A 23787-nucleotide genomic window follows, 5' to 3' on the forward strand; every position below is an offset into this window, starting at 1 on the left:
CCAGTAACTTTTTTCATTTTAGTTATTGTACTTTTCATCTCCAGATTTTTTATTTGGTTCTTCTTTATAATTTCTTTGTTGATATTCTCTATTTCATGAGATACTGTCACCAATTCTTCCTTTAATTCTTTAAGTATGGTTTCCATTAGTTCTTCAAGAATATTTACAATGGCTGCTTTGAAGTATGTGTCTACTAAGTCCAACATCTGGGCCCCTTCAAAAGCAGTTTGTTTGGGTTGTTTTCCTGTGTATGTGTCACAATTTCCTCTTTTATTGCATGTCTCAAAATTGTTTTTGTTGAAAACTGACATTTTAGCTATATACTCTAGCAACTCTGGATACTAATTCCCTACACCCCCCAGGGGTTGATGTTGTTGCTTGGTCATTTATTTAGTGACTTGCTGAACCAACTCTGTAAAGCCTATTTCCCCTGCAGTGTGCAGCTTCTGATGTCCCTACTCAGATTTTGTCTTGCCTTTCTCTCTTAGCCTGGCTTCCTACTGGTCATCCCTGGGTTAGCATAAGCCATTACTGGTCAAAAATTTTTTCTCTTTACCATTGAAAGTGTGTATGTCTTAGATGCTGCTATCACAGTTAGAGGAATTTTCTTATTTGTTGGTTGGTTGCTTGGCTAATTGGTTTTTGTCCGTTCAGCCAGAGACCAGGAGCTTGGATTTTCCCCCTCCAATCACTCCCCAAAATGCTCAACCTTGGCCATGCACACAGTCTTCTAGACTCCAAGGGATATGTGTGATTTTATGTTAAAGCCCAGCTTCCTAGACATTGCCCCTGCATTGGAGTAGCTTATTGTTCAACCAGTGTTTGGTCAGAAGTTGCACGTAAGGCCCTTGTATCAGCAAGCCTTCCTCTCTGTGTTGATGGGTCTTTGTGCAGCCTGGGGAGTGTTTCCAAGTCTGCTCCATGTCCTGCTGTGATTTCTTCTCAGTGGGTGAATGCTTTATATACAAACTTTCTGACACCCAGGGATGACAGTGATCTGAGGAGCACTCTTCTTGGCTATCTCCTTCCCTGGTTCTCTCTGTTAAATTTCTGGTTGCTCTGCCATTTTGCTTGTTGCCACTAGTATAATGGAGCTATAAGCACTGTCTTAATTGCTCTTGACCAAAATCTCCATAGTTTTCAACAACACCCTTAGCCAGAATTTCCCACCTTGTGTTCCAAAATACAGTCAGCCTCCCTCAGTCAGAACTGGGAGCTCTTTATGGCCTGACTCTCCCCTGGACAGAATCTCTGCACCCTTCACAGGATCTACACCTGGGGACAGCAACCCTCTTATCCCAGAGTAACACTTCTATAAAAGTGGTCTCTAGGGTAATGGTGCTCCTGTCTTCTTGGCTTGCCCCTCCTGCTATGGAGCCTCCCCCTACAATCCAGCATGGTAGGGATTGAGGTCCCACCATTCCTGGCTCACTCAGCTGTCATAGGGCTTCTACTCTACAGGTTGAGTCTGTGGGGGGAAGCCTTCCTCTTTTTGGCTGCCCAAAGTAGAGTACCTAGAGTAGCGTTTCTATAAAACGGAGCTGGCAGGGGAAGAATGGGCTAGAATGGGCTGTGATTCAGTTGTTACAGACTTCTTATTGAGATTTAGTAGATTTTCTTGAATAACTGTTTCTCCACTTGCTATATGCACTTAGGATAATTTCCAGGGCTTTAAGTTATTGTTTTTAATGATTTTCTCCCATTAAATGGTTGTTTTGTTGGGGATCAAGTCCACCATGCCCTTTACTCCAATATTCCAGAAACAGATCCACCTCTGTAATTTCTTTTACCTACTTTTCATCTAGCAGTGATATTTTTTTTTTTTTTTTTTTTTTTTTTTTTACTTTGCAAAGCATTTTACTATTATGAAAACAAGTGCAGTCTAGTTAGGAGAAAACCAACTGGACTTTAAATTACACACACCTTAATGACAAGACTCCCCACCACATGTGAATGTAAAGCTAAAAGCATAAGCTTTATTGATCCCTCAGCCATTAGATGCACTTCTCTAGTCAAGGCTGCTGATAAATTACCCTGTAAGATGGTCTAACATTTTTTTTCATATCTAATTTTAAAGCTCTGAGAAACAAATTTTGTCTCTCGAATTATTTAAATTATTAAATTATTTAAATCATTCAATTCCTTTTTCTTTAAATTCTGAATTAATGGTCTTAAAGTGATAATGCAACAGGGGCACCTGGGTGGTACAGTCAGTTAAGCATCCAACTCTTGGTTTCAGCTCAGGTCATGATCTCATGCTCATGAGATCAAACACCACAACAGGCTCTGTGCTCAGCTTGGAGTCTGCTTGAAATTCTCTCTCCCTCTCTGTCTGCCCCTCCTGCTTGTGTGCTCTCTCTCTCTCTCTCTCTCTAAAATAAATAAATAAATCTTCAAAAAATAAATAAAAATAAGGTGATAATGCTACTGAACTGGAACAGTATTACTTGAAAATATTGAAAATTATTTGAAAATATGCATAAGATACAATAAGCTAAATTTTTAACATGTGCAAGATAAAATGCATGGGACAATTAAGAAGAATATTGTATTCAGTCTATTGCACTAAGGAGAAGGTTCATTAGTAAGGAGCACCTCCAAGCAGAAGGGTCCTAGGACTTCACAGAAGCAGGTGAAGAAGGGAGTTGTGAGAAAGGGTGGAGGGTCCAATCTGGAAGCACAGGATGATCCTTCGCAATTAGCCATCTCTCAGAACATAAAGGGGTTGGGAGTTTCTCTGCTTTCCAGGAGCAAAGGGCTCAAAGAAAATTCAGTGTGATTATTCCCTTCAAATGTCAGTTGCTGTTGAACAACTCAGAGGCAATCATAAGCCTCCTGAGTGTATGAAGCAGAGCCTAAGAAATTCTAACTGAATGGACTCTTAAATACTGGGAACAAACTGATGGTGGCCAGAGGGGAGGTGGGAGAGGATGGGTGAAATAGGCGAAGGGGATTAAGAGGTATAAACTTCCAGTTATAAAATAAGTAAGTCATGGAGATAAAAAGCACAGCATACAAAATAGTCAATAATATTGTTAATAGTGTTGTATGGTGACAGTTGGTGATTACACTTACCGTGATGAGCACTGACCAATGTATAGAATTACTGAATCAATTCTAACCTGAAACAAATCAAGCCTGAAACTAATATATATAAAAAGGGGGAGAGAGCATCTGGATGGCTCAGCTAGTTAAGTGTCCGACTCTTGGTTTCAGCTCAGGTCATGACCTCAGGGTTGTGAGATCGAACCCTGCATCAGGCTCCACACTCAGCAGGCAGCCTGCTTGAGATTCTCTCCCTCTGCCCCTGCCTGTGCTCTCTTTCTCAAATAAATAAATCTTTTAAAAAATGAAACTAACATAATATCACTTGCCAATTATACTCCAATAAAAAAAGATAATGAAAAAGAAAACTTGTATCCCGTGGATTCTTGTTGGTGTGGTTCTGGTAAAACCAGTTGAACCATCTTTTGGAAGGTGGTAGCAAAGGTCAGGTGGCAGGGTCCTGGAGATCAGACATCTTAAAAGATGGATGGGCCTAAATAGGAAAGGGAATTATTAATATAAAAGCTTTTTATAAGTACCTGGAGTTGAACCCTGAAAATATCTAATCCAGTAAATTCCAAGAAGTTGGTGGAGGAAAATCTTTTCAGTTATGCAGCAGCACTGCTTACTGAGTTTCTGAAAACTCCCACGCTAGATGTCAATGCTCTTAGAGATGTTGTTCCTAGCCTTGGTTGCCTCTCATAGCAGGCATGTGTGACCCAAGCCTTTCACCCACTTGTCCAGGGAAATCTAGCTCATGAAGGGTCTGCTGTAGTGGGGACTCCTTCCAGGTTTATAACAAGTCACCGGACTTCAGCTCACAGGGTTTCTCCAGAGCCTGGGGAAATGGCCAGATGACCTAGAGACCCAAAACGGATCTGGGTGGTCAAGCTTTGGTCTTGGTGATGCCAAGTTAGGTGGGAGAGAGAGAAACTGTAAACATTCATCAGGAGAGTTGTGGCCAGATATTGATGGAAACTGGAGGAATTGAAAATTTAGTAAGGACTGACAATTTGGGAAAGGTTAGCAGGATTCAGTCCAAAGTGCAGGTAGGTATCAAAACTGATTCTTCCACACTGTCTGAGAAGTCAACTAAATCTCTACCAGACAAGACAGAGTTTGCATCTCCATCGGTTACCTGCAATTTACAAAAGATGCCAAGTGGCTCAAAGATAATGAAGAGGGCTTGACTCTGAATACCTAGAAGAATGTACTATGAAATGTGTATAGTTTTCTATTGAAATAATTTTTTTCCTTCATCTCCCCACTTTTGATCAAAAACTAATCTCAAAGAAAGTGTAGTCTTGACCACAAAATAAGGATGGCCTCATTAGATTTGACCTGGTTACTTTCACAGGTGCAGCAAGAATGGTCATTTAGAGGTGCCTGGGTGGATCAGCCAGTTAAGCGTCCGATTCTTGGTTTCGGCTCAGGTCATGATCTCAGGGTCATGAGATCAAGCCCCGTGTAGGTCTCCAAGCTCAGGTTGGAGTCTGCTTGAAATTCTTTTCCCTCCCGCACCCTCCTCCTCTGCTCCTCCCCCTACTCACACACTCTCTCTCTCTCAAATAAATAAAATCTTTAAAAAAAAAATGGATGGTCATTTACCACAGGCCTTCCTGAGTTTGCTCTGCTGTCAGTTTTCATAAGAAACCTCAGGTCGTGCTTTTAAAAGCTTCTTGGTATGATCGTTCAGTGCAGACCTGGTAGCTCTTTTGTGAAGCAGCAGCTGAGGAGACTCCGGCGCTCGCCATGGCTGACAAAAAGCCCAGGGAGTTAAGATTGAGAAAAATGATCATATTAACTTGAAGGTGGCAGGGCAGGATGGTTCTGTGGTGCAGTTTAAGATTAAGAGCAAGACACACTTAGTAAACTGATGAAAGCCTATTGTGAATGACAGGGTTTGTCAATGAGGCAGATCAGATTCTGATTTGATGGGCAGCCAGTCAATGAAACAGACACAGCTGCACAGCAGGAGATGGGCAATGAAGACGCAGTTGATGTGTTCCAGCAGCAGACAGAGGTGTCCACTAAAAAAGGAACCTGCTATTTCACTCCAGACCTCTGTTCCTCCAGACCAAGAAGACATTCTCAACGAGAAAACCACAATCTGGTCCCACCACATCCTGACCACTACAGTAGCATTTTCTCGATTCTTTCATTTTCCCCTTCCCCACTACCTTTATTGTACATAGAGTAACTGTGTGTGTGCACAAGCATACTCCATATTTTTTTAATCTGAATGGCCAATGGTATGTTTGGATCCACCTCAAAAGGAGATGGGATGGGGAAAATACTGGTTCTGTGACAATACCCCTTCTCTCCATTAGTGGCATGCTCAGTCAGCTCTTATCTTTATATTCCAGTAAGTTATTTTGCTCTCACTGTTTAACAAAAAAATGAACAACATAAAAATCCTTGCATACCTTGTTTGATTGGAGAATTTTAATGTTTTACATTTATCATTGTAAAACTAAGGACAATTTGATAACTTTTTTGTACATAGCTGTTACATGTAGGGCTATGTTTAAGTAGGGATAAATTACTCTAAAAGAAATGAATCCTAGATAGCTTTGCCTTCAAGTCAAGTGTCTTGCTTAAATAAACTTATTAAAAAAAAAAGAAAGAATAAAAATAGAGGTGGGCACCTGACCTGAGTGGCTCAGTCGCTTAAGCGTCTGCCTTCAGCTTAGGTCATGATCCCAGGGTCCTGGGATCAAGCCCTGTGTCGGGCTCCCTGCTTCTCCCTCTCCTCTTCACTTGTGCTCTCTCTCTGTCTCTGTCATTATCTCTCAAATAAATAAATATTCTTTTAAAAAGAATAAAAATAAAGGGGCACCTGGGTGGCTCAGTCAGTTAAGTGACTCTTGATCTCAGCTCAGGTCTTGATTTCAGCATCATGAGTTCAAGCTCTGCACTGGGCTCCACACTGGGTGTGGTGCCTACTTAAAAAAAAAAGAATAAAAATTTAAAAATAAAATAAAAGCTTCCTGAAGCTAGGAAACCAAGCAAAGAATCTGCCACCAGATATCATCTGCAGTACCCACAGACTTGAGGGAATTCTTCTATTTTCAAGGTTCCCAAAATATCCTAAAGCTCTTGGGCCTGCCAAGAGGTGACCTTCCTTACTCACCTACAAGGCCAGGAGACCTGTAAACCAGGAACAAGGCCAGTGTTCCAAACAGAGTTTTGTAAGCACGGGCTCCACGAAGTCAACCTTAGCTTCTTAAAAGTGTCTGGTCATGTCTGATTAGATGATCATCATTTTCAAATATGGCATTCCAGGCAACACTTTGGGTCCATAGCCACTGTTTCCAATTACTTCCTGTTAACAAGGACAGATTCTTACTGAATTTATGAGAGTAACTTACATTGCTAAGAAAATAAGAGTACTCAGTAAGAGTTTTGAATCTGGAGGGGTCAGGTAGGAAAAAAAAGACGTCATTTACAAATGGTAGATTTCTATTTATAAAATCATAATCTACTAAGTTGTTATAAGTTGCAGATAACTTAAAAGAAAAGAGAAATGAGTTCATTATATAGACAAAATAATTATATACATAATTAACCCATTTTCAAAGAAGAATAGGTAAGAACAAATTTTTTGTGGTTTTCTAGGTATCCTCTGGGAAATTCAAAGACAAATTTAGGCACAGAAGATACCCTGATGGAGCATAATTCCCAGATAGAACATTCCAGGTGAGACCTTGGAAATTTTATCTTATCTTATTTAATTTATTTTTATCCTTAGCATTCAATATTGGGAAGGCAAAAATCAGAGTTATCAGATTTAAATACTTAAGATAGGAATCAAATCATGGGATGCCTGAGAAACAATATTTGGCTATTCATTTTAGAGTGAAAATAAAACATTAAAACATTTTTAGAAATAAACCTTCAAGATAATATGATCGCCAAAAACCTTGGCTCACATTCCTAAATGAGAAACTTTGCTTTCCTAAATAATCAAAGACATAATAATCAGTATAAGCCAGAGAAGGCTATTCTGGTGAGATAAATCCTTTTTGTTGCCTAGGTACATTAAGTAACAGAATAAATAATCCTGTATCTTGTAGGTGAGGGCATAAACAGTAAAAAAAAGGCAACAAACCCAACAAAGTGAGAAAACTTTGCTAAGATTTTAACTTTTCAAACTTGAGTGTTATAAAAATAGGTACAATTCATTTCCAAATTTTGTCTTTCATTTCACTCTTTTATATTCTGGAACAAACAGACACTTTAGATCAATCTCAGGCCACCTGTTCAGGCTGCTATAACAAAATACCATGGACTGAGTGGCTTATAAGCAACAGACATCTATTTTTCACAGTTCTGGAGACAGGAAGTCTGAGATCAGGATGCCAGCATGGTAGGGTGGGGGCCACCTTCTGAGTCACAGACCTCTCCTATCCTCATATGGTGCCAGGGCCTAGGGAATCTCCCCGGAGCCTATTTTATTTTATTTATTTTAACATCACAACACTAAGAGAAAACTTTTATTTTAGTGTTTTTTTCAGTCCTCAAATATATATGCATATATGTGAATATGGTGGGGGGATGAGTGAAACAGGAAGGGAACAAAGAGTACACTTACCGTAATGAGCACTGAGTAACGTATAGAATTGTTGAATCACTATATGGTACACCTGAAACTAATATAACCCTGTATGTTAATTATACTTCAATTAAAAGAAAGAGAAAGAAAGAAAGAAAGAAAGAAAGAAAGAAAGAAAGAAAGAAAGAAAGAAAGAAAGAAAGAAAGAAAGAAAGAAAGAAAAAGAGGAAAGGAAAGGAAGGAAGAAAGAAAAGGAAGGAAGGAAGGAAGAAAGAAAGAAAGGAAGGAAGAAAGAAAAAAAAAGAAAAGAAAAAAGAAAAGGAAAGAAAGAAAGAAAGAAAGAAAGAAAGAAAGAAAGAAAGAAAGAAAGAAAGAAAGAAAAAGAAGGAAAGAAAGAGAAAAAGAAAAGAAAAGAAAAGAAAGAAAAAGAAAGAGGCAACTGAGTGGCTCAGTCGTTAAGGGTCCAGCTCTTGGTTTTGGCTCAGGTCATAATCTCAGGGCCCTGCATCAGCTCCACACTCAGTGGGGAGTCTGCCTGAGGATTCTCTCCCTTTCCTCTACCCCTCCCCCTTTCTCTCTCTCTCTCAAAGAAATAAATAAATCCGTAAAAAAGAATAAAACCACTGGAGTCTCTTTTATAAGAGCACTAACCCCATTCATGACTTACCCACCTCCCAAAGCCCTATGTCCTAATATCACCATTTTTGGAGATTAGGATTTCAATGTAGGAATGCTGGGGGGGGGGACACATTCAGACCATAGCACAGGGAGTCCACATGGTCAGAACTAATTTCATAGCATTATTGAGATGTTCTTAACGTGAAGTGTGTTCATTGTTGCTATCGCCAGATGAATCAGTAAGTAAGCACTTGAAAGTTTTCTTGGTTTCAATTACCAATACAGTAAATATCAATAGTTAGAACCACAAAGAAAGCTTCTGGGGTCTTCAATAAGCTTGAAGAGCACAGAAAAGGGATGGAGAACCACACCACTTCTTTGGGACAAAACTATTGTTTTCCTTGAGAAACAGAAATGCACACTCAGTTGTGTTTCTCCAAAACTATTTCTCTTAGGTGTAATGAAAACCACATACTAGTGATCATTTTAACCAAAGTAGCTAACTTCCGGTTCACAGAGATAGTAGAGGGGGGATCACTGCGCTGTCTGTCACACACCAGCACTTTGAGAAGAACTCACGAACAGCCTCACATCTCCTTTACGTACGTCTCAAAGTGGCTGAAATGAGCATGTTTGTTACAGGCCCAAAGACACGGCCCTCTGGAGCAAATACAAATAAGAAGCAAAAGAATGTAAAATTTAAATTATGCCTAGTAGCCAATGATTCAGCATTCTCTGACTTGGAGGTGATCCAGGTGTCTAGCTAGTGAATGGCCATTAATTAATCCAGTGTAGTATAACTCCAAGGATTTAAATTACACAAACATCTTGGCAATTATCTTCAAGTGGACATACCAGGAAACACAATTACTGTTGAAATAAAGTTTGTCATAATGATAATCTGACTTGGTTAAATACAAACATATATGTTTCATAATCTTAAACAGGTAGTATAAATAATGTTAGCTTATTTGATCACCAAATATGCATAAGCTTAGGAAGAATATACCCAAGTAGATAAAAAATATAATCTTGTATAACACTTAATGCACAGAGAAGACACAGATGTTTTTTATTAAACCAAAAATACTAAATTAGTTTAAAAATATTAAACTCACCTCATTTGCCTAAATAGTGTGAACTTGTTCTTAAAATATTTCTGAGTTAATTTCTATAAATTTTTTTCTCACTTGATTTCCTCTTTGAAAGTGTTAAAAATTCAGTTTCTTTAACTTCTGGGAATCCTTAACAATATCCCATTTATATAAGGTGCTTCTTTATCTCTAAGTCAATCAGAACAAAGCTCCTTTAATTTAGGTGATTTTATAATCTAATTTGGCAATACCATCCAGAGGTAGAAAAATATCACACACTCACACAATGAGAAATGAAGCCCTTTTTGAATCACAGAGACATACATCAACATGCAGACAGATTGCTTATAGCTCCATTTCTAAAATTTCAGCCCTGCTCAACAGTAAACACAGGTTAACGGAATTCACTGCTCCATGTCAAGAACTGTTCTCTTCCCAGTGGGTTTGAATCCTTAACTGATTTCAGCTCAAAGTAGACAAACAGAAAACAGTAACAAACAAGATTCACTACCATCTTTTACACAACAAAGATCTCTATAACCTAAATGATCAGACCATGAAACCAGAAGAAGCCAGCTCCAGAAATCAAGTGAGCACTCAAAAAGAATCAAAACAGAATCTTTACCATGCTATTGATTGACAAGAGTCCAAGGTGCAGGACCAGAAGTCTGACATAGCATTGGTCTCAGATCACCAGCCAGGAAGAGAACAGTTCATCACATGGGTGAGGTAAGCAGTGATCCCACCATAAGCTTTGCTCCTATACAAGTCTCGGCATCAAAACTATCAAAGATAAAATGCACCAACAATTAAGGAAATGGTTTTACTCAAAATATTGCCCTAGGGAGAATGTTCATTAATGAGGAATATCTCAAAAAGGAAAGAGTCTGGTGTTTTATAGAGGCAGGTAGACATAGGGTCATGAGGGATGAGTGGTAGAGGTGAGCCCCGTCTCAGAATATGTGAGGTCAGGGTGGTCTTTTACCAGACATGAAGTGTGGGAGGGGGAGGGGATTCTCAATTGTCACTGCTTTCCAGGAGCATGGGACACAGATAAAGTTCAATGTGGCACACATCTAGGTCAGCTTCATATCTTCCGCTCTTGTCATATTTTCATTGCTAATTTATAGTGTTACCCAGTTCTATGGAGTCAATCCCTCTCTTTCATGAGTCCGAAAACTCTGTGACATGTCAGTTTCATTTTTTTCAGCCTCTTTAGATGTAGACGGTGCAACTGTAGACTGAAAAAGCAAGTTTTCTAATCTATTTTTAAGCCAAATATCCATCTTAAAATATTAAAAAATAGGGGCACCTTGTTGGCTCAGTTGGTTGAGCATCTGCCTTCGGCTCAGGTCATGATCCCGAGGTCCTGGGATCGAGTCCCACATCGGGGTCCTTGCTCAGCGGGGAGCCTGCTTCTCCCTCTGCCTCTGCCACTTCCCCTGCTTGTGCTCTCTCTGTCAAATAAAGATTTTATTTTATTTATTTGAGACAGAAAGAGAGAACATAAGCTGGGGTAGCAGCAGAGGGAGAGGGAGAAGCAGGCTCCCCACTGAGCAGGGAGCCCGATGCGGGACTCGATCCCAGGACCCCGGGATCATGACCTGAGCCGAAGGCAGATGCTCAACCAACTGAGCCACCCAGGCGTCCGTAAATAAATAAAATCTTTAAAAACAAATATAAATATATACATATACATATATATGTGTATATATATATAATACAAATAAATTTTATTTACCTTAGAATAAAATGTTAAATGCTAAAATAGTAACAGTTTTAGATTTAAAAAAAAAGTAAATGTAGACTTAGCTGCAGTGATCAGACAAGAAAAATAAAAGCATCCAAATTGGCAAGGAGGAAGTAAAATTATCACTATTTGTAGATGACATGATATTACATATAGAAAACTCTAAAGACTCCACCAAAAAACTATTAGAACTGATAAATGAATTCAATAAGGTTGCAGGATACAAAATTAATATATTGAAATCTATTGCATTTCTATACACTCATAATGAAGTAGCAGAAAGAGAAATTAAGACAATAATCAATTTACAATTGCACCCAAAAGAATAAAATACCTAAAAATAACAGTAATAAAATACATGGGAATAAATTTAACCAAGAATGTGAAAGACTTCTCCGAAAACTTTTCAGACATCAGTGAAAGAAATTAAAGATGACACAAACAAATGGAAAGACATTCCATGTTCATGGGTTGGAAGAACAAATATTGTTAAAATGTCCATATTACCCAAAGCAATCCATAGATCCAATGCAATCCCTACCAAAATACCAATAGCATTTTTAACAGAACTAGAACAAACAATCCTAAAATTTGTATGGAAACCACAAAAGACCCCAAATAGTGAAAGCAATCTTGAGAAAGATAAAGCTGGAGGCATCACAATCCCAGATTTCAAGAGATACTACAGAGCTACAGTAATCAAAACAGTACAGTACTGGCACAAAAAACACACACATAGATCACAACAGAATAGAGTCCAGAAATAAACCCATGTTTTTATGGCCAACTAATCTAGAACAAAGGAGGCAAGAATATACAATGGGGTAATATCAGTCTTTTCAATAAATGGTGTTGGGAAAACTGGACAGCTACGTGCAAAAAAATGAAACTGGACCACTTTTTACACCATACACAAAAATAAACTCAAAATGAATTAAAGACTGAAATGTGATCTCAAAGAAAAAAAAAAAGACTGAAATGTGAGACCATAAAATTCCTAAAAGAAAACATAGGCAGTAATCTCTTGGACATCAGCCTTAGCAACATATTTATGAATATGTGTCCTCAAGCAAGGGAAACAAAAGAAAAAATAACTATAAACAAAATAAAAAGCTTTTGCACAGTGAAGGAAACCATCAGCAAAATGAAAAGGCAAACTACTGAATGGGAGAAGATATTTTCAAATTGTATATCTTATAAGAGGTTAATATCCAAAATATATAAAGAAGTTATATGACTCAACACCAAAAAAACACACAATCTGAATAAAAAATAAGCAGAGGGGGCACCTGGGTGGCGCAGTCATTTAAGCATCTGACTCTTGATTTTGGTTCAGGTCTGATCTCAAGATCATGAGATCAAGCCCCTTGTGGGGTTCCCCACTCAGCCCAGAGTCTGCTAGATTCCTCCTCCCTCTGCCCCTCCCCACTGTGCTCTCTGTCAAATAAATAAATCTTTTTAAAAAAATGGGCAGAGGACCTGAATAGACATTTTTCCAAAGAAGACATACAGATGGCCAAGACACATGAAAAGATGCTCAATATGACTAAGCAGCACGGAAACACAAACCAAAACTACAATGAGATACTACCTCACACCTGTCAAAATGGCAAATATTAAAAAAGAAAGAAAGAAAAAAGAAAAGAAAGAAAAGAAAAAAAAAACAAGAAATAAATGTTGGCAAGGATGTGGAAAAAAGGGAACTTTTGTGCAGTGTTGTTGGGAATGTAAACTGGTTGCACTGCTGTGGAAAACAGTATGGACGTTCTTCAAAAAATTAAAAATAGAAATACCGTGTGATCCAGTAATGCCATTAACAGGTATTTACCAAAAGAAAACAAAAACACTAATTTGAAAAGCTATATGCACCCCTATGTTTACTTCAGGATCATTTACAATAGCCACAATATGGAAGCAACCCAAGTGTCTACCAATAGATGAATGGATAAAGATATATATATACCACATCTTTATGGATGGATGGAATGGAATATTACTCAGCCATTAAAAAAGAATGAAATCTTGCCTTTTGCAACACACGGATGGACCCAGAGGGTATTACGCTAGGTGAAATAAATCAGAGAAAGATAAATACCATATGATTTCACCTATATGTGGAATCTAGAAAAGAAAACCAACCAACAAACCAACACACAGACTCTTAAAATACAGAGAACAAACTGATGGTTACGAGGGGCAGTGGATGAGGGGACAGGTGAAAGAGATAAAGGGGATTAAAAGGCATAAACTTTCAGTTATAAAATAAGTCATGGAGTGAAAAGTACAACATAGGGAATATACTCAATAATATTGCAATAGCGTTGTATGGTGACAGATGGTACCGTGTTGAGCACTAACGGACAGAATTGTCGAATCAGTATGTTGTACACCTGAAACTAATAGAACATTGTATGTGAATTATACTTCAATAATAATTTTTAAAAAGAGGAAAGCCCCAATGAACATACGGACCTAATAAGCAATAAAACGAACGTATATAAAGAAGTGTGTGGGAGGGGCGTTTTTAGGTGGCTCAGTGGGTTAAGCATCCAACTGTTGATTTCGGCTCAGGTCATGATCTCAGGGTCCTGGGATCAAGTCCCTTGTCGGGCCCCATGCTCAGAGGGAAGTCTGCTTCTCCCTCTCTCTCTGCCCCTCCCCCAGCTCATGTACTCTGTCTTCTGTTCTCTCTCTAAAATAAATAAATAAATCTTGGGATGCCCGGGTGGCTCAGTCAGTTAAGTGTCTACCTTCGGCTCAGGTCCTGGGATCGAGTCCCGCATCAGTCTCCTTGCTCAGCGGGGAGCCTGCTTCTCCCTCTACCACTCCCCCTGCTTGTGCTCTCTCTCTCTCTGATAAATAAAATTTTTAAATAAATAAATAAATAAATAAATAAATAATCTTTAGAAAAAACAAGTATGGGATACCATTTTTAGTGGAAAAGTCCCACCACTAACACCACACTCCCTATTGTCTATTTCCTGTTTCATTTTTCTCCATAGTGAAACCAACCTCTAACATATGTATTATCTAACATATTATAATATAAATTTTCTATTTGTTTATTTTTTTTAAAGATTTGTTTATTTATTTGACAGAGAGACAGCAAGAGAGGGAACACAAGCAGGGGGAGTGGGAGAGGGAGAAGCAGGCTTCCCTCTGAGCAGGGAGCCCAACGCGGGGCTCGATTCCAGGACCCTGGGATCATGACCTGAGCCGAAGGCAGACGCTTAACGACTGAGCCCCAGGTGCCCCTTTCTATTTGTTTATTAACAGCTTCTCTCTACTAGAATGTAAGTTCCTTGAAGGCAAAGATTGTTTATATGATGATTATTAATTCTCAGAACTTAGAATAAAGACTGCACTCTAATAGTAGGTTCTCAGTAAGTATTTTTTGAATGAGTATCAGACTGTCAAAACTTAAAAGAATGATAATACCTAGTATTGGTGACATTTTAGAGAAATGGACATTTTCATAAACTATTTTGTAGATAAACTGATGAATTTTCTGCTGAACATATTTGCTGTATATAAAAAATGTAAAATGTGTAAGTTTTTGAAAAAAATTTTAATAACATTGCAAAATAAAAAGACAATGTATACTTTCATTTTTTAAAAAGATTTTATTTCTCGAGAGAGGCAGGCAGACAGAGATGCAGGCTCCCTGCTGAGCAAGGAGCCCAACATGGGACTCAATTCCAAGGACCCCGGGATCATGACATGAGCCAAAGGCAGACACTTAACCGACTGAGCCACCCAGGTGTCCTGACAAAGTGTACTTTTAAAAAGAGCAAGTTCAACACACAAGATCTGCTATGTTCACTGTCTGGCCCATAGAAAGGCCTCCCCAGTTGAGCTTGTGTAGTTCCCCTCAGCCCCCTCTGGGAGTAAGCAGTGCCTGCCTCACTGCTCCCAGGTCCCCAAACAAGGGCACCACTGCCCAAGGGCCGCCGCCCCTAATCCCCCAGCCCCTGGCAGGCAACAGCACAGACACCCTTAGGTTAAGCAGGCCAAACACCACAAGGCCTCGCTGAACCACAAGAAATCCCGTGATGGGTCCTTCAGTTACGCACTGACCAAGGACACTCCTGTGTGAGATGGCCTGTTTCCTTGGCTTCCCCCAGGAAGCTTAAGGAGACACACCAAAGGCAGGTTCCCTATTAAAGCAGCCCCTGTGCTGGGGGCAGGCCGCAGGGTCTGCAGAGCTAGGTGCACAGTGACCTCAGATGGGATGCTCAGCTAGAGCCCCCTTGTGGGGGAGCAAGCTGTCCCAGCCAGCCATTCTGCCTTTCACCAATAACCCACCAACACCAGTAGCAATGCCAGGTCATGATGATGACCAAAATGCCCCCCGTGTTTCCAGCATGCTCCAAGCTGCCCTATCCAAAACAGCAGCCGTTGGCCACATGTAGCTACTATAAATATAGTATGATCATATTTATATAACTAGATATGAATTAAAACAAATTACGAAATGTTATATTTTATGTATTACCACAAAATATGTGTAAATCATAACACAATATTATAAATAATGAATTAAGATTAAAAATTCAGTTCATCAGTCTCACCAGCAGTCTTCTAGGCACTCGGAGCTACATTGGGTTTAGTGGCTCTGGAATTAGCACAGGTCCGGAGCATTTCCACAATTACAGCAAAAGGGTCTATGGGACAACACGCTCCTAGAGGCTCTGCTGTCCCCAGCTGCCGGCCACCAGGATGGACTGGCAAGTCCTCTGCCCCCCTGCCTGGGGGAGGTGAGCAGGGCCAGGCCCTCGGCTCTGAACAGTGACCTGGAGGTGATGGTGTGGCCCAGTGACGTTGTGGAATTCTCTATGCAATGCACTCCCCTGTGTCACAAAGCCTTGTGCCTAACCAATGCAAGTTCACCAGAAAATCCAACACAACCTGGACAGAGTGTTGGGGGCCATGAAGCAGGGATGTGAAGAACTAAGACTTGAGACCATCATAAGCATGTAAGCAGTCAGGTTTTTTTTTTTTTTTTTTTTTTTTTTTTTTTTTTTTTTTGAGCAGGGAGTCCAACTTGGGGCTCGATCCCAGGACCCTGGGATCACGACCTGAGTCGAGACAGACACTTAACCGACTGAGCCACCCAGGTGCCCCCAGTCAGGTATTGTTTTTAATAAATGAAAAAGGAAACTCAAGGCCTTGGAGGCATCACAGTAGGTCCACAAGGAACCACTGTGCTGTGTGGACTATGAAGGGGTGACCCCAAGACAGGGGGAACTCAGGAGGGGAAGGGAGGGCAGATGTGTGTGGGTGTGAGATCAGCCCAAGGGAAGGCCCTGCATTAGCAAAGCCACAGAAGAGCAGAGTCACCCAGCTGCTAGGGCCCAGTGGTCCCAGAGAGAGCCCCAAAGCTCAGGGTGAGAACTGCTGGGGCCTAGAGGGGCAGGCCTAGAATGCCAGATAGGGAACTTGACATTAATTTTTAGGGGTGCTTGGGTGGCTCAGTCGGTTGAGCAACCAACTCTTGATTTCGGCTCAGGTCATGATCTCAGGGTCGTGGGATTGAGCCCCGTGTCAAGCAGGACCTTGCTGAGCAGGGATGGCCAACACAGACAGGGAAGGAAGGGAGATGCCACTTTGAAAACACCTCAGAGGAGGTGTGGATTAACACCTGGAACTGCCTGGCTCTGGAGAAAAATAGTTTCCGTTGGGATAGGGATCAGATTTGATAAGTAGGGTACTGCTTCCTTAGGTCAAGTTGGAAGTCCTCAATAAAATAAAAGGCTAGGGGCACCTGGGTGACTCAGTCAGGCACCTGACTCTTGATTTTGGCTCAGGTCATGATCTCAGGGTTGAGATCAAGCTCCTCATTGGGCTCCATGCTGGGCATGGAGCCTGCTTAAGATTCCCTCTCTCCCTTTCCCTCTACTCCTCCCCAACCTGTCTAAAAAAAAATAATAAAACAAAAGGCTTGCTCCAGCCCCTTTCCCCTCTGGGTGGTGGGAGCTGGGATCCACCTGATATTGTACTGAGATCAACTACAGTGGGAGGGATCCGCCCAAGGGTCTGCCTAAGATGGTAACATAGGGCACCACAGAAGAGCAGGGACGCCTGGGGCACCCCAATGTAGAACAAACCCAGAGAGCTGGGGCCCCGACACTGGTACTGTGTGCTGTCCTGGAAGCGATGTTTGGCTTCGGGCAGGGAGTGTGCAACTGTGTCATATTCTGCAGTAGTTTAAGGTGGGTAGGGACTGAAATTATCCTGCACTTGGCAACAGAAGTATTTGGTGACCTGGTCGCGAATAATTTTGCTGGCACAGGGGGATGAAGGGGATTCAGGGAAGAACAGGGCTAAGTGGAGACATGGGGTTTACAGATTCTTTAAGTGAATTTTGCTGCGGTAACTAGAGGGGAGCTGGTATCTAGGGATGGTTTCATTATGTCCTTCTATCAGCATAGGAACCAACTCTGAACAGGTTTTCTGGTTTTACACAATTCTATTCCCAGGGAAGATCTCCTTACATAATGGGAAGCAGAGAGATTTAAAACCCCATCTCACAACCTCTAGTCTTGCTCTACTACCAACTTTTGGGGTGACCTTAGGTAGGTTAACTTCCTGGTATTTCAGTTTTCCCTCATCTGTACAATGAGAACAATCCTGTCTTTTGCATCTCATAGCTGCACATATGATTAGGTAAATCATTTATGGACCACCATTCTTTCTATCTCTATCAATTTGACTCCAAGTGCATCATATTAAGTGGAATCCTACACTATTTGCCATTTTGTGACGGGCCTATTTCACCTAGCACAATGTCAAGGATCATCCATGTTATAGTATGTTAGTTTCTTTCCTTTTTAACACTGAATATTATTTCATTGTCTGTATACACATTTTGCTTACCCATTCATCCGTAGATGGACAGTTGGGTTGCTCTCACCTCTCAGCTGTTGTTAATAATACTGCCATAGGGGCACATGGCTGGCTCAGTCAGAAGAGCGTGCAACTTTTGATCTCTCTCAGGGTTGTGAGTTTGAGCCCCATGTTGGGTGGAGAGATTAAATAAATGAAAACTTTTTAAAAAATAATGCTGCTATAAACATGGGTGTACAAGTATCTCAAGACACTGCTTTCAATTTTTTTTTAAAGATTTTATTTATTTATTTGACAGAGAGAGACACAGCAAGACAGGGAATACAAGCAGTGGGAGTGGGAGAGGGAGAAGCAGGCTTCCAGCCGAGCAGGGAGCCCGACGCGTGGCTCGATCCCAGGACCCGGGATCATGACCTGAGTCGAAGGCAGACGCTTAACGACTGAGCCACCCAGGCGCCCCAACTGCTTTCAATTCTTTTGGGTATATACCCAGAAGTGGAATTATTGGATCATATGGTAATTTTATTTTTGATTTTTTGAGGAACCACCATATTGTTTTCCAGAGCAGCTGTACCATCTTATCTTCCTACCAACGGTGCAGGTTACAATTGTTCCACTTCCCGGTCAACACTTGTTATTGTCTTGTGTTTTGTTTGACAGTAGCCATCCTAATGGTTTTGCCTGTGGTAAGTGATCAGGATGATCACTATTATTACAAGTGTGAAAGAATTTCAATCTAAAATAGAACCAGAGGATATGAAATGGATGTGCCCTCAGGAAAACTAAAGAACTGAAAAGCTGATTTCCTGCAAATCCCCAATTTACAGAAGATGGAAACTTATCTCCTGACCAATGAACATCCACCAAGAATCTCTCCCTGGGGAGCCTGGGTGGCTCAGTTGGTGAAGTGTCTGAATCGGTTTCAGCTCAGGTCATGATCTCAGGGTCCTGGGATCAAGCCACACGTCAGACTCCGAGCTCAGCGTGGAGTTGGCTTGGGATTCTCTCACCCTCTGCCCCTTCCCCCACTTGTGCACACACGCTCTAAAATAAATTTTTAAAATCTTTAAAAAAAAAAAAATCTCTCCCTATCCAGAGGCTAATGAACTTACCATTTGGACTCTAGCTGAATTCCCCCATCTTTGTACTCCCTGTCATAAATACAGCTCCCCACCCCACAAATCCTCAATGGGAGTCACCTGTAGCTTGCTACAGTTTGCCCTTCCCAAACTGTAGTTCCTCTGCTATTCCCAAATAAACTCAATTTCTGGTAATTCAAGCTTGGCTCAGTCTACCTCTTCAGGGTGCCGCAAGTGAGATAACAATCGAAATGTATGTTGAAAAAGAACACTGTATGTCAGGATCCAACCAGGAAGAAAGTATTAAATGGAATTTAATGGGGAAAAGTGGTTACACAGGTTAACAGGAATGCTGAGAAACCAGAGAGAGACAACAGCAGAAAGCCATGAACACCCACCTCTTCCTAGGGTAGAGGACAAAGGAATGTCACCTGCCCACTGGCTCACATCAGGTCAGGCCGTCATGGGGAAGCCAGTACCAAGGTAATGAGGAGAACCAAAAGAAAATATCCTGGCTTCTCTGTGGCAGTGCCTCCAAAGCCAGGTGACAGATGATTACTGGAAACAGCCTGCAGAGATAGGCACTGCCTCCCATCCCCAGGACAAAGGAAGGAACAGTCTACTGGGGCAAGGAAGCCAAAGACCTGTACAACAGTAGACTTCTGTACAACTTACCTGTATTGCACGTTACATTACAAAAGGGCTCCCGTGCCATCACATTTAAGTTCACAAGAGGCATTTACAAAGTCTAGCAAAAAAGGTGTTTCAATCGATGGCTTCAGGCAGGATCTACAAAGTCTTTCAAGCACCTTTACTACACTGGAATTGACAGCTTCGTGTATTCGCAGCAGGTCCTTTCAGGTCCTAGGGAAAGGGACATGAAAGAGACCCTGTGCTCCAGTTGCTGATACATAAATTTTCACAACTGGGACAGGTGAGAACATCAGAAGTAGCTGGAAGTGCGGCTCCATCTAAATGTCCAGGAGTAGGAACTAGCCAGGCCCAAACAATTGAGCACAGAAGCCCTGGAGGAGACCTGTCAGGGTGCGACCTACGTGAAGAACCCCAAAGAGGCTCTGAGTAAAAGCAGGATCCCTGGGAGCCACCTCAAGACATATCAGGAATTGACTGGGAGTGCCGGCAAGGTTATCAGTGATCTGCCCATGAGTCACTGGACCCAGAGATGTCAGGAGTACAAAAAGGTGAACCAGAAATATAGGACAGGGGCACCAACAAATCTTGGACATGCGGCTTGAAGGAGTCAAGAATATTGACAGGCCTCTGCTGAAACGGGGAACAGAAAACAAATAAGCTGGTGGGGGGGGCGCGTAACTCCTCCTTTATCAACTCCGGTAGCCTTTCCAAAGAAACCACGTAAGTCCCGCCGAGCTGAACTTTTTAAAAAATTAAATTTATTGAGAGAAACTGTAGATTAGTATACAGTTTTAAGACGTAATAGGGAGATTCCCCCAAGGGCGACATCTTGCAAAACTACAGTACAGTATCACAACCAGGACACCGATACCCATAAACTCAAAATACAGAACTGTTCCATCACGACAAGTGTCCCTCCTGTAACCTTTTATAGCCACACCCACCCCGTCCAACTTAACTTTTAATGCCGACATAACTAAACCAGGCCGTAACAGCGCCCATCAGGAATAAGGCCGAGCGCCAGGAGGGAGGGTCAATGTAAACCCAGGGGACAGGTAAACCCCCAAGCTCAGCGGCTGATAGCCCAGCCACCACAAGCCTGCAGAGGAGCGGCCCCGCCCCTTCCGCACGGGCCACAGGCCCCGCCCCTCCCGCCACGGCCGACCAACAGCCGCCGAGGGCCGAGCCGCTTCCGCCAGCGACTGAGAAAAACCGGAAGTGGGCAGCAGCCCTCCCATCCCCCCGCGGCCGATCCGGCCAACATGGCGGACCTCCACCGCCAGCTGCAGGAGTACCTGGCGCAGGGTAAAGCCGGTGGGCTGGCGGCCGCGGAGCCGCTGCTCGCTGCGGAAAAGACGGAAGAGCCCGCGGCGGGGGCGTGGCTGGGACGCGCGGGCCTGCGCTGGACTTGGGCGCGGAGCCCTGCGGAGCCAACGGTGGGGACAGGCCCAGCGTGCTTGCCTAATGTGACGCGCGCGCAGCGGCTGGCGGCAAGCGGCGTGTGCCTGCTGCTGGCCGCGCTCTGTTTCGGTCTGGCCGCGCTTTACGCGCCCGTGCTGCTGCTGCGCGCCCGGAAGTTCGCACTGCTCTGGTCGTTGGGCTCGGCTCTGGCGTTAGCGGGCGGGACGCTCCTGCGGGGCGGTGCGGCGTGCGGGCGCCTGCTGCGCGGCGAGGAGGCGCCGTCGCGGCCCGCGCTGCTCTACGTGGCCGCGCTGGGCGCCACGCTGTACGCGGCGCTCGGGCTGCGCAGTACGTTGCTCACGGCGCTGGGTGCCTTCGTGCAGGTAGCCGCGCTGCTGACCGTGCTGTTCGGGCTTCTGCCCTGGGGCGCAGGTACTGCGCTGCGTGTAGCACTCGGACGGCTGGGCCCAAGCGCCGGCCTCGCTAAGGCGCTGCCAGTGTGAGAAGCCCAGGGCCCGCGCCTTCAGACCAGGACGCGCTGTCCAGAGATGACGCGGAGCCCGGCCCCCGGAATGCGCCGTCTGGAGACCACCGGGAGCCAGCCCCGGGCGCATCGCGGACCGAGCCGAAGACTGCACCCGCCGGTTTCCCGATCGCGCTGGGTAAAGGCTGCTGCGTTATTGTGCCAGCGAACCCGTTAACGTCTTTGAGCGGCCGTTCTAAAACAGAGACTCGAGCCGGTTCGGAAGCTCTTCGGTTTCAGCGTTTTTCCGCCATGTATAATGTTCTATGACACGAGATGTTGTCGTTGACTTGGTGATACGCTGTGAAAAACTTAATGGTAAATTGCTTTTGCGTTAACCGTGGTTTTAGATTGAGCACAGTAAAAAAAAAGAATGGCTCCTCAGTTTTAATTAGCTGCTCTTGTGACGTTCCTCAGACTTATTTTACCTTTTGTCGTTTTAAAAAATCCAGTGGTAGATTGAAGTAGCGTAGCTACAATACGCTTTTGTTTTCTTTGGCTTTTAGAAATTTTTTCCTCATTCAATGAGTGGATTCTTAAGGGTATCAAATTAAACACTAAATTTAGCCACCGGGTTTTATGTAAGTACTTTAGTTAAGACGGTTTACCTCGGTTTTTCCTTTTTTTAATATGGTGCCTTACAAAATTAAAGGAAGATTGGTTCTGTATTAGACCAGGAAAGCAATGGACCAAAAAGGAAATGTCTGCCCCAAGAAGCAGGACATTTCAGTGCTGTGAGAGGTTCCTGGGCAGAACTGGCTGGTCTGGGGACTTCTGCTGGACGAGAGAATTCTACATCCAAAGTTCTATATTTAACGGAAACCATGGATTTCTACAAGGCCGTTACCTGCTTTTTAAAGTATAATTTACATTTTGTAGGCTGATTCTAATGCAGTGTAAGATTCTTTTCATATCTGTCAAGTTTCCTTTTAGGTTCAGCATTTACTCCTGTCTCTGACCTAATTGTATATGCTAATGTATTGCCAGAAAGTTTGGACTGGATATTCTGATGAGTCAAAAAAAACTACATATTTTGTCAGTAGCTATATTAACTAGAAAGTAGATGTAGTTAGAATTTTCAGATTCTATGTCAGTGGTTCTCAGTTCACATCGGAATTACTTGAAGAGTAAAACCTCAGATGGATTCAGTCAGAATCTCTGGAGCGGTGGAGGGCGGACCCAGACGTCAGTATTTTAGAGCTTTCTGGATGATTCCATGTTCGGCTAAGGTTGAGAACCACTTTTCTGTACACCTAATTGCACAATTTGAAAATAATTATTTTCTGGGGCTGGATTCCACTGTTGCCTAAACAGGTGTGTCAGGCAGCAACAGAGCATTGCCTCTTTGTTCAACCTCACTTATTTATATTCCTAGATCCTGATCAGTGTCCTAAGCCCTGCCCCAACTTCATGAGGCCCCCCACCCCAGTATTCTCTTAAGAATTACTGCCTTGTTCCTTTATCAGTAAACAGGATTACCTACCTCAAGAGGAACAACCAAGAAGGTATTTGTAGTAAAAGCAAATGTACTGTATTTAGGGAGTGACTTAGTTTTGTAACTGGAAAAACTTGGGCCATTGACTGCTCCTTTTGTCCCCCAGTTAAATACCTGTTCTAGTTCTCAATTTCTCTAGAATTTGCACAACTGAGTATTTTATAGTGTTTAGTACATTTTTATGTTGATGCTGTTATATTTTTTTTAAATCGTTTTCCCAACATTTTCTCAAAAATTCAAACACTGAAAATCTAGCCATTTGTAAAATTCAAAATACCTTGTATGTATTTTGGTAGTGATGTTTTAAAATATTCTAAGTATTTAATAAATTACAGTGTAGAGAGTTCAGGTTTTTTCTAAAGGAATTCTTTCTCAAAATATGATCTGGTTATCTGCTTGCTGAGATACTGTGTTTTTAAAGTTGAGGCCTAAAATGTTATGATAAATTTCTTACTACATCTATCTTAGGAAAAAGTCTAATCTCCATATGGGTTCGGTCCCATTTTACCTTAATCAGAATTTGATTACAACTTCTTTTTAAGCTGTGCCAGTGGAGGGCAAAGAAAGAAAGAATATTCTGCAAACTTGAAGCATTCTTGAGCCTCCTAATCATGCGTTTATACTGACATGCTGATAAAAATGATTCACTTCTAGTCTGTAGGTTTTAATACCCTAAAAAGCCATGTGTGGCTGACATTTTCTCACTCTGCAGAAATAACTTTGTTTT

General features: G+C 42.2%; 1 protein-coding gene and 1 long non-coding RNA gene across 2 annotated transcripts; one reads left to right on the forward strand and one right to left on the reverse strand.

The window, feature by feature from the left end:
* Positions 1 to 3188: 3188 nt before the first annotated feature.
* Positions 3189 to 6359, reverse strand: LOC114207328 (uncharacterized). Its single transcript, XR_003608838.2, has 3 exons — positions 6179 to 6359; positions 4654 to 4801; positions 3189 to 3538 (listed from the first exon to the last, which is right to left on the reverse strand). It is a non-coding gene; the product is annotated as an uncharacterized LOC114207328 (long non-coding RNA).
* A 14514-nt stretch (positions 6360 to 20873) lies between these two features.
* Positions 20874 to 23655, forward strand: SFT2D3 (SFT2 domain containing 3). The gene has a single exon (XM_028101245.2). It carries the CDS (start codon positions 20904 to 20906, stop codon positions 21543 to 21545), a length of 642 nt encoding a protein of 213 aa, XP_027957046.1. The 5' UTR covers positions 20874 to 20903; the 3' UTR covers positions 21546 to 23655.
* The last annotated feature ends 132 nt before the right edge of the window (positions 23656 to 23787 follow it).

The sequence above is a fragment of the Eumetopias jubatus genome, unplaced genomic scaffold (assembly GCF_037043125.1).
Source record: "Eumetopias jubatus isolate StellerSeaLion01/CBP00866 unplaced genomic scaffold, mEumJub1_p1.0 scaffold_3, whole genome shotgun sequence".
In the NCBI taxonomy this organism is placed as follows: domain Eukaryota; kingdom Metazoa; phylum Chordata; class Mammalia; order Carnivora; family Otariidae; genus Eumetopias; species Eumetopias jubatus.